This window comes from Martes martes (genome assembly GCF_963455335.1).
Source record: "Martes martes genome assembly, chromosome: 7".
Classification (NCBI taxonomy): Eukaryota; Metazoa; Chordata; class Mammalia; order Carnivora; family Mustelidae; genus Martes; species Martes martes.
In genome coordinates, this window is record NC_137894.1 from 44,530,305 (window position 1) to 44,546,460 (window position 16,156).

The 16,156-nt window shown below is 39.9% G+C and overlaps 1 protein-coding gene across 3 annotated transcripts in view; it reads left to right on the forward strand.

The window, feature by feature from the left end:
- Positions 1-16,156, forward strand: part of SNX1 (sorting nexin 1) — a 32,426-nt gene that overhangs the window by 6,651 nt on the left and 9,619 nt on the right. For all 3 annotated transcript variants that reach the window (XM_080807829.1, XM_080807828.1, XM_080807830.1), the window contains exons 2-6: positions 5,866-5,974; positions 8,391-8,518; positions 9,050-9,116; positions 13,635-13,678; positions 15,382-15,523. In XM_080807829.1, the coding sequence (XP_080663955.1) occupies positions 5,866-5,974; positions 8,391-8,518; positions 9,050-9,116; positions 13,635-13,678; positions 15,382-15,523 (490 nt within the window). The remainder of the gene's footprint in view (positions 1-5,865; positions 5,975-8,390; positions 8,519-9,049; positions 9,117-13,634; positions 13,679-15,381; positions 15,524-16,156) is intronic.

Below are 16,156 nucleotides of genomic sequence, written 5' to 3' on the forward strand. Positions count from 1 at the left end.
GCTTCATTCTGCTTTCAGAGCAGATTTAAACTGGTTTTGCTTTTTCAAAATGGAAGTTAATACACTCGTTCGGACTCTGATCCTTCTGCAGTTTTCTGGGCCTTCTAAGTTAGATTAGTTTGAAACCCAAAAAGTTTAGTAAGGAAATTACACCATAAAATTCAGTAGATTATAGCTAAATTTTGGTAGACCATAGTATGCCCTGTCACTTTGAGGTCTCTCATTTTCCCCACCCTTCCAGATTCCCCTTTCCTATTTTCATTAGTCTTAGAGGGACTAGCTTAGAGGTCCTTTACCTTTTTGTGTCGTGGACCCATTAACAGTCCAGTGAACCCTATAGATCCATTCTCAGAATGTTTTTACGTGTATAAAATACATAAGATTACAAGGAAACCGGGGTGCCTGGGTGGCTCAGTGGGTTGAGCCTCTGCCTTCGGCTCGGGTCTTGGTCTCGGGGTCCTGGGATCGAGCCCCGCACCGGGCTCTCTGCTCGGCGGGGAGCCTGCTTCCCTTTCTCTCTCTGCCTGCCTCTCTGACTACTTGTGATCTCTGTTAAATAAATAAAAATAAAATCTTAAAAAAAAAAAAGATTACAAGGAAACCAATTACATAGAAATGTAGTTAGCAAAACATTAAAACAATTTTATGTTTGCAACATGTGCTTTTTAATGCTTTACATATTAAGATGTAGGGATAGTTATAACTACCATAATTTTTTAAAAAATACAGATGACCATAAATGATATTTTGAGAACTGTAACTATTGTGATATCAAATAAAGATATCTAATTTCCATTATAGCGTCAAATACTGCTAATTACTGTTGCAGTTTTTTGGCCTATCTTTTAATTGAAGAAAATGCTGAATCTCAGAAATTAGTGAAAATGAAATTGTAATTTTATTCCCATCTAAGTTCTAGACATCTCCTGATCCCAGGATAAGAATCCCTACTTAAACTCCTTTAGCTGTTAAGGGGGGTAAAATTGTGAAGTCCTTTGGGTTAATTGAATATTTAGCCAGTTTGTAGGGTAAGATGCACACTATTACCAAATTTAATGGACACTAAATTCCGTTCTCCCAAGTCCAGAAGCTTTTAGTGCATCTGTGCCATTTTTGAAATGTGGCTGTGGCATGTGAGAGTGGAGTCACTGCCTGTGGTAAGTAAAATAATTGCCCTCTCCCTAAGATGTCCACCTCCTTATCCCAGAAGCTGTGGATCTATTAGGTTACAAAGCAAAGAAGGATTAAGGTTGAAGATGGAATTAAGATTGCTAATCAGTTGACATTAGGTAGAGAAATTAGCCTGGGTTATCTGAATGAATCCAGTATAATCACAAGTATCCTTTAAAAATAGAAGACTGGAGGCACCTGGGTGGCTCAGTGGGTTAAGCCTCTGCCTTCAGCTCAGGTCATGGTCTCAGGGTCCTGGGATCGAGCCCCACATCGGGCTGTCTGCTCAGCAGGGAGCCTGCTTCCCCCTTTCTCTCTGCCTGCCTCTCTGCCTACTTGTGATCCCTCTCTCTCTCTCTGTCAAATAAATAAATAAATAATCTTTAAAAAAAAAAATAGAAGACTGAAGAGTGTCAGAGAGTGGCTGTGGAAATGAGTACCCACAGAAGAAAGGCAAAGAGAGATGTGACATTGTTGGTTTTGAAGATGGAGGAAGCAGGCCATGAGCCAAGAAATGTGGATTGCTTTTAGAAGCTAGAAGATCAAAGCAACAGATTCTTCCATAGTACCTCCACAAAGGAACATGACTGTGGCGACACCTTGATTTTAGCCCAGTGAGACCTGTATTGACTTCTACAGAACTATAATACATTTGCATTGTTTAAACTGTTAAATTTGTGATAATTTTGTGTTGCAGTGACGATAGAAAACGAATACACCATTCCACTCAGTTTATTCATCTGTAGAAATAAACGTAGCAAATAGAACAGTATTCCATGCCAGAGTCTGCCAGGGTGATTTTAAAGACTTTGTGACTGCCCTTTTATCTAGGTATAACTTCTAGGTGTGACTTTTTCCTAATGTCCTTGCCTTGTTACATTAGTATGATCACACAATTGTGTAGCTATATCTTGCCTTACTAAATTATATTAATTTTTCACTAGAAGATGAGTACTCTAGTTCTCCAGAAGCACAGTTTTATCATAGCTTTTTATTTGGATTCACCCTCTAAATGCAGTTGAGAATTTTAACGATACTCGTCTTTTGAGGTCCCTTGAAGAATGCAAGGATTTGACATAGAGCAAAGAGCAGTTGAGCAACATAAGGAAGAATCACCACTTAGTGACCTAAAGGGAAGTGATGCAGAATCACAGCTGTACTTTTCAGGACTAAATGGCTCTGTTAGCTATGAGGGAGAGCAAACCCAAGTCTGTCCTTCCCTGAGCTAAGAACATTGTGTTAGTGGCCTGGCCTCGTGGTTTGAGGCTGCTGATTGGTGAGGAATACCTCTTTGCTCTTAACACAAGTGCTGTCTTGCTGTAGCTCTTTCTAGTGCCTCTCTGAGAGGTAGATTTGGCTGGCTGTGTGCCTTCTAATTCTAAACAGAAATACTTGAACTTTTAAGTAGGCTTATCAGTAGAACCACCTGCTAGAATTAGGAGTCAGCAAGGGTTGGGTGTCCTAGCCTAGGATTCTCTCACTAAAGAAAGTATACCTCCTTTATTTCAGAAAAGGGGGCAGGAGAAGGTGGTGGGACAAGGGGAAGCAGGCAGGGCTGTAATTTGCTTTACTAACTATATCACAAACACACCGTTTTCATCATAGAAAATAGTTTTATCTGTTGCCTAGAAATTTAGCTCCCCTTAATAGAGGGATAGTTTTGTGATGTACTGGTGATTCAGAGATTTTTAAAATATGAATTATAAGCAAAGGTTCTTTTTAGTATTGAGTTTGCAACTCAGTATAATCTGTGTGCCTCTTTCCCTCAGAATGAGTCCTTCCTGAAATTTAGCTGTTGATTTTAAATTAGCTTTTTATTGGGGCGCCTGGGTGGCTCAGTGGGTTAAAGCCTCTGCTTTCGGCTCAGGTCATGATCCCGGAGTCCTGGGATCGAGCCCCGCATCGGGCTCTCTGCTCAGCAGGGAGCCTGCTTCCTCCTCTCTCTCTGCCTGCCTCTCTGCCTACTTGTGATCTGTCTGTCAAATAAATAAATTTAAAAAAAAATTAGCTTTTTATTTATTTTTTACTTACTTTTTTAAGTAGCTGTCATACCTAGCATGGAGCCCAGCATGGGCCTTGAACTCTCAACCCTGAGATCAAGACCTGAAGTGAGATCAAGTGTCAGATGCTTAACCAACTGAGCTGCCCAGGTGCCCCCAAATTAGCTTTTTAGTATAAATCAATAATAATGACTAAAAATTAGACTTGTAAATCTGGGGCAAAACATACGAAATGTGTTATAAAGCCCAGATAGATATTTATTTTGATGATAAGCTATTATTATAGACTCTAATCTCATGGAAGACTTGTTTCTATTAGCAGTTTTGTTAATCTAAAGATTAACAGGGAAGGAAGGATACTTTATCCATTTCTTATATGTAACAGTAGTTTTCAACGGCACCTAGCTGGCTCAATCAGATGGGTTTTGACTCAGGTCATAGTCTTGTGGTCCTGGGATCAAGCCTCACATCACGCTTCCTACGCAGTGGTGAGTCTGCTTCTCCCTCTCCCTCTGTGATCTCTCTTGATCCCTCTGTGATCACTCTCAAATAAATAAAAATCTTTATTTTTTTAAAAGATTTTATTTATTTAATAGAGAGAGGGACAGTGAGAGAGGGAACACAAGCAGGGTGAGTGGGAGAGGGAGAAGCAGGGAGCCTGATGCAGGGCTTGATCCCAGGACCCTGGGATCATTACCTGAGCCAAAGGCGGACGCCCAAGGATTGAGCCACCCAGGCGCCCCTAAATGAAGATCTTTACCAAAAAAAAAGTTCTTAGCTTTTACTGAATCTGATTTTAAGTAAAACTTGAGAATATTATGCCTCAAAGACTTATTGTGTGCTGAGTACTTCCCAGCCTAAAGAAATAACTTAGCTTGTCCAATACCAATCCAAATTATTCATCTGAAAATAAATTTCATAAGGTCCAAAATAAAACAGATGTGAAGAGAGATAAAGTCGGGGAGGGGTACTATACAATATGCCCTAGAGAGGGTTATGTAAGAAACTTAGGTAAACTTAGATATACTTCTGTAAGAAGAGTGTACATCTAAGTGTTGACTTAGAAAAATGGGCAGAGGACATCAAGACAAGTCAGACGTTCAAATGGCCAGTAAACATGTGGAAGCAAGACTTTTCAGACCTGTCAACCTGGCAAAGACTTTTTAAAAGAAAGAATTCGGGGTACTTGGCTGGCACAGTAAAGCACGTGACTCTTGATTACAGGGTTGTAAGAAGGTAGTTGATAATATATGAGGCAAAGGGAACTGTGGGTTTTAATTTTGTTCTATTATTTGTTGTCTTTATGGTAATTTTGTTGATGAATATTGTGGAAGCACCTAGAAAATAGGATCACTGTCTCTGAGTTGGTATAACATTTAAGCATATATATTTAAGTATTAAAATACTTACTCATTAAGCTTTATTGCTTATTAATATAAATCCTACATATTGGTAGCAGTTTCTTTCCCCGAGGATGGCCCCAGTATCGGGATGGAGCTGTTTGCCTGGCAAATTCAGAATACCCAACAAATCTGTCATTTTACTTTGTTTTGTTGGGTCAGAAAAGGCCTGTTTCTGAGGAACAAAGTCCCTCAGATTTGCTAAGGAAATGTTTCATAAAAGATTCCTTAAGTCAGGTCATTTAACTGATTTGGCCTTGGGGTTTGACTTCAAAACCCTGCAACACCACACCATGGCTTTTGAAGCCAGATTCCCAGCATTTTGTTCATGTTCTACACAATCCAGCTTTGTTCATTCTGGTACCGGTCTGGGGCCCCACCCAACACTTGTTTGTGGGTGATCACTGAGCTTTTGATAAAGGCCATCAACTGACTGTATTTTTACCATGTGCCCATTAGGCTAAGCATGACTGGTTTTTATTCTGCTAGCCTGGCATGGGCGTGGTTGAAAATTGTGTCTGTGTAAGTTAGGGATAAAAAGGTAACTTATATTTGTGAACAGCATTAGATGTAAAGTGTTATACCTTTCTTTGCCTGTCAGGGGGCCAGTAATACCTGCACAACTATGTTTCTGTGAACAGTTTAGCTAAGGCCATACAGTAAGCCAGGATCAGAGCTTGAATTCTGCACCGTAGTGTGGTGTCCTGGTCACTAGAATGTGCCCCATCAGCATTTGAAAGAATAAATGTCATCAAGTGAGAAGGGGAAATGCATTTGGACAGGTTCTTTAGAAAATTTTCTGCGTGTACACAGAGCCATGTCCGTATCACGTGCTTTGGGGTAGGGCATTTCAGCAAGGTTATGGTGTTAGAAATTAACTCTGGAATGTATGAGTTTATTTTAGCTCTGTGATTACTTGAGCAGCACTTCCATCACTAATGATGATTTGCTGCTTATTGAACTGGCTGAATCATGAGCCTGTCTTCTGCTAAACACCCGTGGGTACAACTGAGGAACGCATTAAAAGTCACTTTATGGGTTTGTTTTTAAAAGTACTGTTTTAGGGCATCTGGGTGGCTCAGTGGGTTAAAGCCTCTGCCTTCAGCTCAGGTCATGATCCCGGGGTCCTGGGATCGAGCCGCACATCGGGCTCTCTGCTCTGCGGGGAGCCTGCTTCCCCCTCTCTCTCTGCCTGCCTCTCTGACTACTTGTGATCTCTGTCTGTCAAATAAATAAATAAAATCTTAAAAAAAAAAAAAAGTACTGTTTTAGTCAGATTATCTCTTCATTTACAGAGTAAGCCCCAGTCTCCAAAGAGAATCGCTTCCCTTCCCATCAACAATGGCTCCAAAGAAAATGGGATCCATGAGGAACAAGACCAAGAGCCCCAGGATCTCTTTGCAGGCAAGTATGGACTCAAAACCTATCCTAGGAGTCTTCCAAGTCACTGAACTAAACAAACAAGGTTTCTATTGGAAACATAGCATGTAAGGATACAATCGTGGGAGATTACAAATCATGTAGAAAGTAGCCCCTGCCATCAAGAGGGTTAAGGAGTAAGACCTAAACATACAGATAGAGTTAGGCTACTAAACAATGTAAATGTGGCAAGAACAATGCTAGAAATACGAAGTCTCACATCTTCACTTGAGATCAGACTAAAGTAGTGTCTAGCCTTATGATCAAGACTCATAGTGAGAATTACATTTTGTGTCATAATCCAAAATATATGTATACTTATATAAAACTGAAACAGAAATTTTATTAAGTGACTTACCTTTATTTCAATACAATCTGAAATGTCCTATTGTTTCTCCCTGTTTTTTAAAAGCTATTTGCATCCAATTGAATTGTTTTCACAGTTCACCAATGAGCCACATCTTGCAGTTTGGAAAAGACTAGTATGGAGTGAGGTTTCTTAACCTTGGCACTGTTAACTTTTTGGGCCCAATAATTTTTAATTTTAAGATTTTTTAATTTATTGACTTGTTAGAGCACAAGCAGGGGGAGCAGATTGAGAAACTGGTTGAGTGCCCTTGGAAGACTTCCTAGAAGAAGGATTTATGTAAGAGAAAAGGAGAAAATTTACAGATGGTGGGGCAGGGGATGCAAGGTATATTTGAAGGCCATTCAGTAAACTTGGTGGGCCAGAGCAGAGAATTCTGAGAGAAAGCATGGAAGTAAGACTTGAAATGTAGTTTGGGGGATTTTAGACATCAGTAATAATTACAGTTTGAATTTTCATTCTACTGTCAACTAAGAGCCATTGGCAGTTTTGAATAAAGAAAGTGATAAGGGTAATGTTTTAAGAAGACTGATCTAGTAGAATGGATAGCAGTAGAGAAAAACTGGATACTTCAGAAGGCAATCACAAATTTGTTCAAGAATGAAATGGCAGGGCGCCTGGGTGGCTCAGTGGGTTAAGCCTCTGCCTTCGGCTCAAGTCGTGATCTCAGGGTCCTGGGATCGAGCCCCTCATCGGGCTCTCTGCTCAGCAGGGAGCCTGCTTCCCCCTCTATCTCTGCCTGCCTCTCTGCCTACTTGTGATCTCTCTGTCAAACAAATAAATAAAATCTTTTTTTAAAAAAAACTTTTTATTAGAAAGATTTTCAGATATTACAACATCTTTTTATCCCCTTTGGACAGCATGTATCAAACATAATCTTAGGGGCACCTGGGTGGCTCAGATGATTAAACATCTGACTTCCGCTCAGGTCATGATCCCAGGGTCCCGGTATCAAGTGCTACATCAGGCTCCCTGCTTAGTGGGGAGCCTGCTTTTCCCTCTCCTCCCTGCTCCTCCCCCTGCTTGTGCTTTCTCCCTCTCTCTCTCTCCCCTTCTCTCTGTCAAATAAAGTCTTTTTAAAAAAAAGCTTTGCAAGATGGTCTAAAACTATAATTGTAAACAATTACTAAACTGCTAAAACTACATTGCCATCCTCAGGTGTGGCTAATAGTGCCTTTTCCCAGGTGTTACTATGTTTGTATGTTGAGGCTGTTTTTTCTAACTTACCAGTTTTCCTGACTTCCTTTGATGTCATTTTTTGCTATCAGTGTGCCTTCTGCCTCTAGCTGAACTTATTCTTCTTTTCCAAACAATTGTAATAGGAATAAATAGTTTATATAAGATTGGGAATATTCCCAAGAGTAAAATAAATTGGTACATTGACTTTGTAGTCTTTTTGCTTAATACCTGGTTATTGCCTAAATTTTAGGTAGGAGAGGATAGCCAAGTAATTGTATTTGGAAATGGGAGAGATTGTTCCATCAAGCCTATGCTAGAAGGACACTTCCCAGGGCACCTGGGTGGCTCAGTGGGTTAAGCATCTTCTTCGGTTTGGGTCATGATCCCCGAGTCCTGGGATCAAGCCCCACATTGGGCTCCCTGCTCAGTAGGGAGCCTGCTTCTCCCTCTGCCTGCTGTTCCCCCTGCTTGTGCGCACGCTCTCTTGGTCAAATTGTAAATAAAATCTTTAAAAAGAAGAAGAAGAAGAATGCGTCCCTATCATCTTCCCCTTTTATCCATGTAAAAATTTCTTATTTTCTCTTGTTCGGTTCACTTGGGTGAGATTTCTCGACTCTTACTCTCAGTTTGAAAATGTGTTAAGTATTAAGAGTGGTTGCTCTTGAACCCTATCCCCTAACCCTAACCCTATCCCTAACCCCCCCAGCCCAGCCACTGTGGGCATGAAAAGAATTAAAAAAAAAAAAAAAAAAAAAGAGTGGTTGCTCTTGTTTTTGTCTCTTAACTATAGAACTGAAATTTAGCCATCAAAGACCCATTATTGATCTTCATTGTAGAATATCTACTTCTTTTTAGATGCCACAGTAGAGCTCTCCCTGGACAGCACACAAAATAATCAGAAGAAGGTGCCAGCCAAAACGCTCATTTCTCTTCCTCCACAGGAAGCTATAAATTCTTCTAAATCCCAGCCAAGCTATGAAGAGGTGAGAATTTGTGCCTTTGGTCTTGTTTCTTTTGGATTTTTAGGACTGTGCTGCCAGTGTAAGGTTCAGTTGAGTGTGAACCTTGAGAAAATATTTGTGACTTTTGAAGACCTTTATGGTTAATGGACAGCCACAATCCAATAGCTCTTTCTTGGGCAGAGGATAGCCCAAAGGATAGCATAGCGACTTTCAATGAACATTAATGATACTTAGTGTCTGAAGCTCCCATATTCAAGAGTGTAGTCTTTCCTCATTCCTTCCTTAGCCCAACAGAGGCAAGTCTTGCAAATTCTAGTAATTATGCATTATGATCAAAATAACGTTATAAGCAAATAAATGTAACAAAGACCTTTGAACAGGCTTAAAGTTATGGAAGTTGATACACTGGGATTGTTGGGAAGGGACAGAGCTGAATAGTGATGTATAGAAGAATATAGCTTGATGTTGTTATATTGATACAAAATAAATGCAGGATAAAATTAATAACCTTTTTCATGTATTAACTCTCATGGTTTATCTTCTCTTTAAAAGCTAGAGGAAGAAGAACAGGAAGACCAATTTGATTTGACAGTTGGTATAACTGATCCTGAAAAGATAGGTGAGTGTGCTTGGGATTCCTTCTGATGTTAGGATGTGGCCAAGGAAAGCATAGCTAGCTAATTTCTACAGTTGTCTCTAGAGATGAATTAGCCAACATGAAGTGCTTCATCATTATCTTTCCTGTAAGATTATACCCCTTGCTATACTTCTAAAGCCAGAAATAGCAGTTACCTACTATTTTATTAGGCTTTTCTTGGCTTTGGAGGGGAGGAAAATCAGAGACATTAAATACTATTAGGATTCTTTTTAAAAGATTGTATTTTATTTTTATTTTCTTTTCTTTAGAACAAACATGAGCAGGGAAGGGTGGGGGCAGAGCGAGAGAAGGAGGGAGTATCTTAAGCAGACTGCACGCCCAGTGCAGAGCCCAGCACGGGTCTCACCATCCTTAGAGCATGACCTGAGTTAAAGTCAAAAGTCCATCTCTTAACCTACCAAGCCACCCAGAGGCCCCAAAGATTTTATTTTTAAGTAATCTCTATACCCAACGTGGGGCTTGAACCTGCAACTCTGAGATCAAGAGTTACATGTTCCACTGACTAAGCCAGCCAGGTATCCCCAGAATCCTTTTTTAAAAACCCAAACATTGCTTTTTCCCATAGAGTTGATGAGATGGTTTTACTCTTTTTGAAATCATAAATTCCATTTATGCATCCTAAAACATAAATTCCATTTATGCATCCTAAAAAACATCCTAAAACACATGTTCTAAAATTTGAGAGCACTGAATTTGTTTTTCCCCCCATGAGTTTGGAATTCTTGTTATGTATCATTTATCCCTTGATAGCCTAAAGGAGTATGTAGTCTGCATCTCTCTTTGATAGATAAAAACGAAAGGACCCAAGCTGAATTTTGGTCATATTTGGGGGAAGTTAGATTTTCGGAAAGCACAATGCTTAACTCTGGGCAGAACTTGGATTTTCTGGATAGCCTTCCCATGTTCCAAGCTTGTAAAAGCTATTAGCAGAGAGCAATAGGCCTCAACTTTCCTTGTTCTGTATATAGTCCCAGAAAGATGAGGCTTTACAGAGCTTTTCTTGCTAAACAGGGATTTTATTTATATGGTTAAGAGGAAAATGTAAGAGGAAAATAAAATCAACCCTTTTTCTGTTCTAAACTAGGAAGAGGAATTTATAAAGTATAATTAGATTTTTATGCCAAAAGGTTTGTCATTGAACTGTTGACTTTGACTTTTCCTAGACTGTTGGACTTGTAGGATGCTTATGAGCATCTTTCACAGTTTCCTCATCCAATAGTAGAGGAAAGTGGGAACCAGTAGGTGAAATGCAGCTTTCCTGTCAGGTCACAGTATGGCCCATGGTAGAGCCTGGATCAGTACTTTGGATTGCATGTGCAGGATTATTTTTTGCCTCTGTAGTATTTTAAATATTCTGTAAGCACATTGATTTTTAAGCTAGTTATTACCTGCTTTATCCTTGGTAGAATAAGAAAAATTATAAGTAAATAATACTGATTGTTTTAATATTTTAATAAATATTTTAATAAAAATGATGTTTAAAAAAATTAAATAAAAATCATGATGCTTAATAAACCAGGAGAGGGAGGAAGTATATTAGTTTCCTAGGGCTACTGTAATAAAGTACTACAAACAGGGTGAATTAAAACAACAGGAATATACTCAGAATTCTGAAGGCCAGAAGTCTGAAATCATGGTGTCAGCAAGGCCATCCTCCCTCTGAAGGCACTAGGGAAGATTGTTCCATGCCTCTCCCCTAGCTTCTGGGAGCCTCAGGCATTCCTTGGCCTATAGATGTATCATTCTAATCTCAGCCTTCATTGTCACATGGCATTCTCCCTGGTGTCTTCACATAGTCTTACCTCTATAATTGTCTATCTCTGTCCACATTTCTCTTTATAGGGACACCAGTCACATTGAATTGAGGCCTATCCCCTCTGACCTCATTTTCACTTTACTTCTATAAAGACCCTGTTTCCAAATAAGGTCACATTCTGAGATAATTGGGGCCTTAGGACTTTAAACTTATCTTTTTAAGGGGACAGAATTCAACCCTTAATAGTAATTTAAATTTCCCATGGATCAGATTTATTTAAATACAAATCACTTAGGTGATTAGCTTTCATTCCCTGGCACCATAGTCTAGATTCTTAGTCATGTTGATGCCAAGCAACCAGCTACTTAAAGCATATTCATATTCAAGACCTGATCTGAGGGGGACACCCGGGTGGCTCAGTCCGTTAAGCATCTGTCTTCAGCTCGGGTCATGATCCTAGGGTCCTGGGATCAAGTCATACATCGGGCTTTTCCCTCTGCCTGCCACTTCCTCTGCTTGTGCGTTCACTCGCTCTCTGACAAAAGAAATAAATAAAATCTTTATTTAAAAAGAAAAAGACCTGATCTTGGGGTCCCTGGCTGGTTTAGTCAGTGGTGCATGCAGCTCTTGATCTCCGGGTCATGAGTTTGAACCCCACACTGGGTATAGAGATTACTTTGAAAAAAAAAACAAAAAACAAAAAAACCCACCTGATCTTTAGAACAACACCTTCTGTTTGTGTGGGCTGTTTATATTCAACATGTGCTTCTCATTCCTACACACAATCTAGATAAGAATCCAGGGCACTTGGCTGACTCAGTCAGTGGAGCATGCAACTCTTGATCTTGGGGTTGTGAGTTAGAGCCCCACATTGTGTGTAGAGATTACTTAAAAATAAAACCTTAAAAACATTGATTAATTAATTGGGGTGCCTGGGTGGTGCAGTTGGTTAAGCGGCCAACTCTTGGTATCGGCTCAGGTGGTGATCTCAGGGTCATGAGATCGAACCCAGCCTCATATTGGCATGGAGTTTGCTTTAGATTCTCTCTCCCTCTGCCCCTCCCACTCATGCGCGCACGCACTTTCTCTGCTGAAAATCAAGTAAAGAAATCTTTTTTAAAAATTAAGTAGAATCTAAAACAAACAAACAAAAAATTTTAATCAGAATCCCACTCATACCAGGATGTGCTTTTTAGAGCCTTGGTAATTGTATAGGCCATCTCCAACTTTCTCAAATTATTTAGGAAATTAACGTTAAATTTAAAACTGCTATATTACTTGCCCATTTCCATATTTTATGAACTCTGTATGTATATGCAGGTATGTTTTTTCTCATTGTCTCAGTAAAAGCAGCAGATACACTGGCAAACTGAAGATCCTGCTTTGCTCTTATGTTTTATGGATGTTTGCACTTAGGCTTCCCTTTATTCTAGGCACTAAATTATGGGATTGACCTTTTGGAAATTTGACCATGACCTGTGAGTGAAATTCTGAATACTTCTTTTATAAAGTAAATTTAGGGTTTTTTTTTCCCTTTTATAGTAAACATTCTTAGTAGTGTTATGCAATGTAGCGTAAGTGATTTAGAAGAGAACTAACAGTGGTAATTGATACGCAGTGATTTCTAAGGTTTAGCTTATGATTTCTGTTTCATACACACCCTTTTGGTAGGATTAGAGAGGTAGAGAAGACAAGCCCTCTGTTCCTGTATAATCTCCAGCTCGTCTGTGGACTTTATAAAAGCAGGCATTCCTAGCCATGTCATTGAAACCAAGTTGCAGTATGGGACCCTGCTGATCTGGTACTTTACCTTCTTCCCCTGGGCCCTCTCCCAGGACCAGTTCAGAAGCTTAAGCAGCTAGTAATTGTTGACCTAGGTTTTCCTGTTTGGTGTGGGGAAATAATTGAGGGGTTGGGAAGAAGGGAACAAAACCAACCCAAAACACCAGATTCTAGCACTGGAGCTTTGTCTGAGTCCAGTGTATGTCTTTTCACTACTCAGGGAGTCAGTGGCGCCTTTATGTCCCTAAGTGGTCTAGGTCAGGACACTACCACAGAGAAAAACAATTGCCTGAATCCCAAATTATTTAACAGTCAAAGGCTTTTTCAGAAAAATAATTGCTCCAGGAAAGAGATTTGTGTGACATCAGGCAGCCGAAGTGTCTTCCTGCCAGGCCCTTTGCTCTGGGTGAACATGCTAGATGAGAGAGGTCAGTGTCCCCAGGACCAATGGAGGGGTCCGTGACAGTATTTCTGAAAGAGCAAACCGAGCCCAGAGCTAGCTTAGGGTAGAACTGCTTGTTTCCTTTTACATCAGTTGCTTCCTTCTCCTCCTGCTGCTTTATACAGCAAGAGAATTGTTTGGTTTTAGACAGATGTGTATAACCAGCCCAAATATTGGCATGGTAACAACCAATGGATTGTCAGTATCCAGTGCTGCTTTGTGGAGGGTATAAATGGAGCCTGGCCTTGGAACAGGGGACTGACTCTCTTGTCTGTCTCAACCTGGGGCCCTGCCAGTATCTGTGGGGCCATGATATGTGACACAGAGACCCTAAGGCAAAGTAGAAGATTGTAGGATAGTATATAAAGCTTGGAGATGAAACAAGTATCCCTTCTTATACAGGGCTCCTGTGGCTTATGATTCCTGGTTAAATGTGAGCAAGATCAGCCCTGCTTTGATTCACAGAATAATCCTTTTGTGCTTTCTTGTTTTCTCACAGGGGATGGTATGAATGCCTATGTAGCCTACAAAGTTACAACACAGGTGAGTCCAAGTGACCCTACTGGTGACCAGCTTAATAGATTTGGGTGTTTATACCAAGAAGGTCATCACTCAGATTATTTCTGGGTATTTCTTTAGTTTCTTTGCCAACATCCTCCTTCAAGTTTACTCAAGATGGAGCAAGCCTGCATCCCTTTGGTAATTTCATCTGAGCCTTTCCACTTTTCTTCCAGAGAGCTAACACTTCAGTATGAAACTTTGTAAGTTTTATTAAGACATGTGGTATATATTCCCATCCCTCTTAGGACCTTTGTGGCTTAGAACTAGTTTGGTGGATTGCCCCAAACTATATCACCTGTTTAAAAATCATCAGTTCTTAGGAGGTTTCCTGTGTGGAGCTTCTTTTAATACTTTCCCTACCCTTTTATCCCTCGGGTCTGGTCTTCCTTTTTTATATAACATTAATGCATACAAAACTTATACGATGTTGTATGCAGGTTATGAAGCATAAAAAATGAAGCCCCGAACCTACCACCAGTCTTAAGATGAGTACCACTGAATCCACCTGCGTGTTTCTCCCTGTCATATCCCCTGCCTCACACCTTCAGGGCAACCACTCTCCTAAGTTTCTCATTTCCTTTATAAAGAGTCTTCACATATGTATCTCTGAACAATATACTGTTTTGCTTTGTTCTTAAGTTTCATAAAAGTGGCATCATGCTGAAAATAGTGCTTTCTTTACTAGCATTGTTTCTCAGACCCATCCATGTTTTGTGTAGCTGTAGTTAGTCTGTTGTGTGATTATAGCATAATATATTTACCCATTTTCCTGTTGTGAATATTCGGCATGTTTCCAGTTTTTGTAATTACAAACCATGACCTTTCCTGCACATGTCTGCTAGTAAACACCTGGAAGGGTTTCTCTAGGGTCTATAACCAGGTGTAGTTCCCCTGGGTCTTAGAGCAAATGTTGAGAAAAGGGAATACAGACTTTCATTTTTGTTTTTGGAATACAAACTTTTTAGAAGTCTTTGTACCAGTTTATACTCCCATTGGCATGTGTAAAAGTTCTCCTTGATATACTACTTTGCCAACAATCGGCAAGGACAACCTCCTTTAATTTTGCCTACCTGGTGAGTATTAAATGATCTGTCATTAGGATGTAGGCCTAGTCTTTTTTACTGCAAGTCTCCTTTATATTGTCTCACTACTACTTGTTGGCAGGCCACCTGTGAGTTCTAGATTAGTGACACTTTAGAAGTTAAAGTATCTACAGTGTGGACATTTCACCTGATACACCTCCTTTAACCTGTCTTTAGTTTTGCTGCTTTAATTCCAGCAGCCAGTACCCTTAATAAAGCAGTGCAAGATGAATGGGTTATAGGTGACCGTAGATTTCCACTTTAAACTAGACTTCAACATCTGTTTCCTTTTAGAGCAAGGGTTCTTAGCCCAGAAGTAGAACTGGATTTGAATTCAATTAGTTGCCTTTATAATCCTGTACATTTTATGTTATGCATTTAAAATCATCATTCTGAGAAGGGCTCTGTAGACTCCCAGACAGACAGGGGGTACTGAAGTTCAAAAAGTTTAAGAATCTCAGCCTTGGAGAGAGTTATTTGCCAGGTGGCTAAAGGATAGGGATCTGGGAAATAGGTTTCTTTCACATTAGCCAGATGACTTTAAAGATACTTAATCATCATCTGTTTGAAATGAAATCACCTTGTGTTTTTTCTGTCCCCAAGACAAGCTTACCAATGTTCAGGAGTAAACAGTTTGCAGTGAAAAGAAGATTTAGTGACTTTCTGGGTCTTTATGAGAAGCTTTCAGAGAAACATTCTCAGAATGGCTTTATTGTCCCTCCTCCACCTGAGAAAAGCCTAATAGGTAAGCTGTGTGGTCTTTATTCTGCTTGAAATCTTTTCCTTTGCGTTCTTTCTGTAATATACTTTCTAATTAGTACATGAGACTATTAACAGTGTGGAATCTTATAGGTAGGAAAGAGATATTTCCAGTGTTTTCCTATAACTTACACGAGGTCTAGAGAGAGAGCATGTTTTGACATGTACTCTTTCCTCAGGTGCAGTAGGAGGCTCTGCTTTGAGCTTTCACAGCTCTTGTGTGTTTGCATGTGTTGTGTTGTGTTCATGTTTGTATCGGTGTAGGTGTGTTGTGTTGTGTTCATGTTTGTAATTGGTATCAGGAGTCTTAAATGATTCCTATTTCCTTCAGACTGAAATGTACTAAGTTGAAGGGGGATTGACAGCAGGGGAGGGGGACTGAGGAACCTTTTCACTGCCATCAGTTGATGTTTGTTAATCTATACTCAGAGTCCTATGGCCCCCTTTTAGAAAACGTATAATGTTCTGCAAGTCCCAGAGTTTAGACTAACCTTCAGCACTTTGAGACTAATTCAGAATACGACTCTCATGTAAAGAACCTTTTGTTCATGCATTCTCATGACATAGAAGTGTAGAAGTAGCCTTTGGTTGTTTTTTGTAATGCTGTTCTCATTGCCTT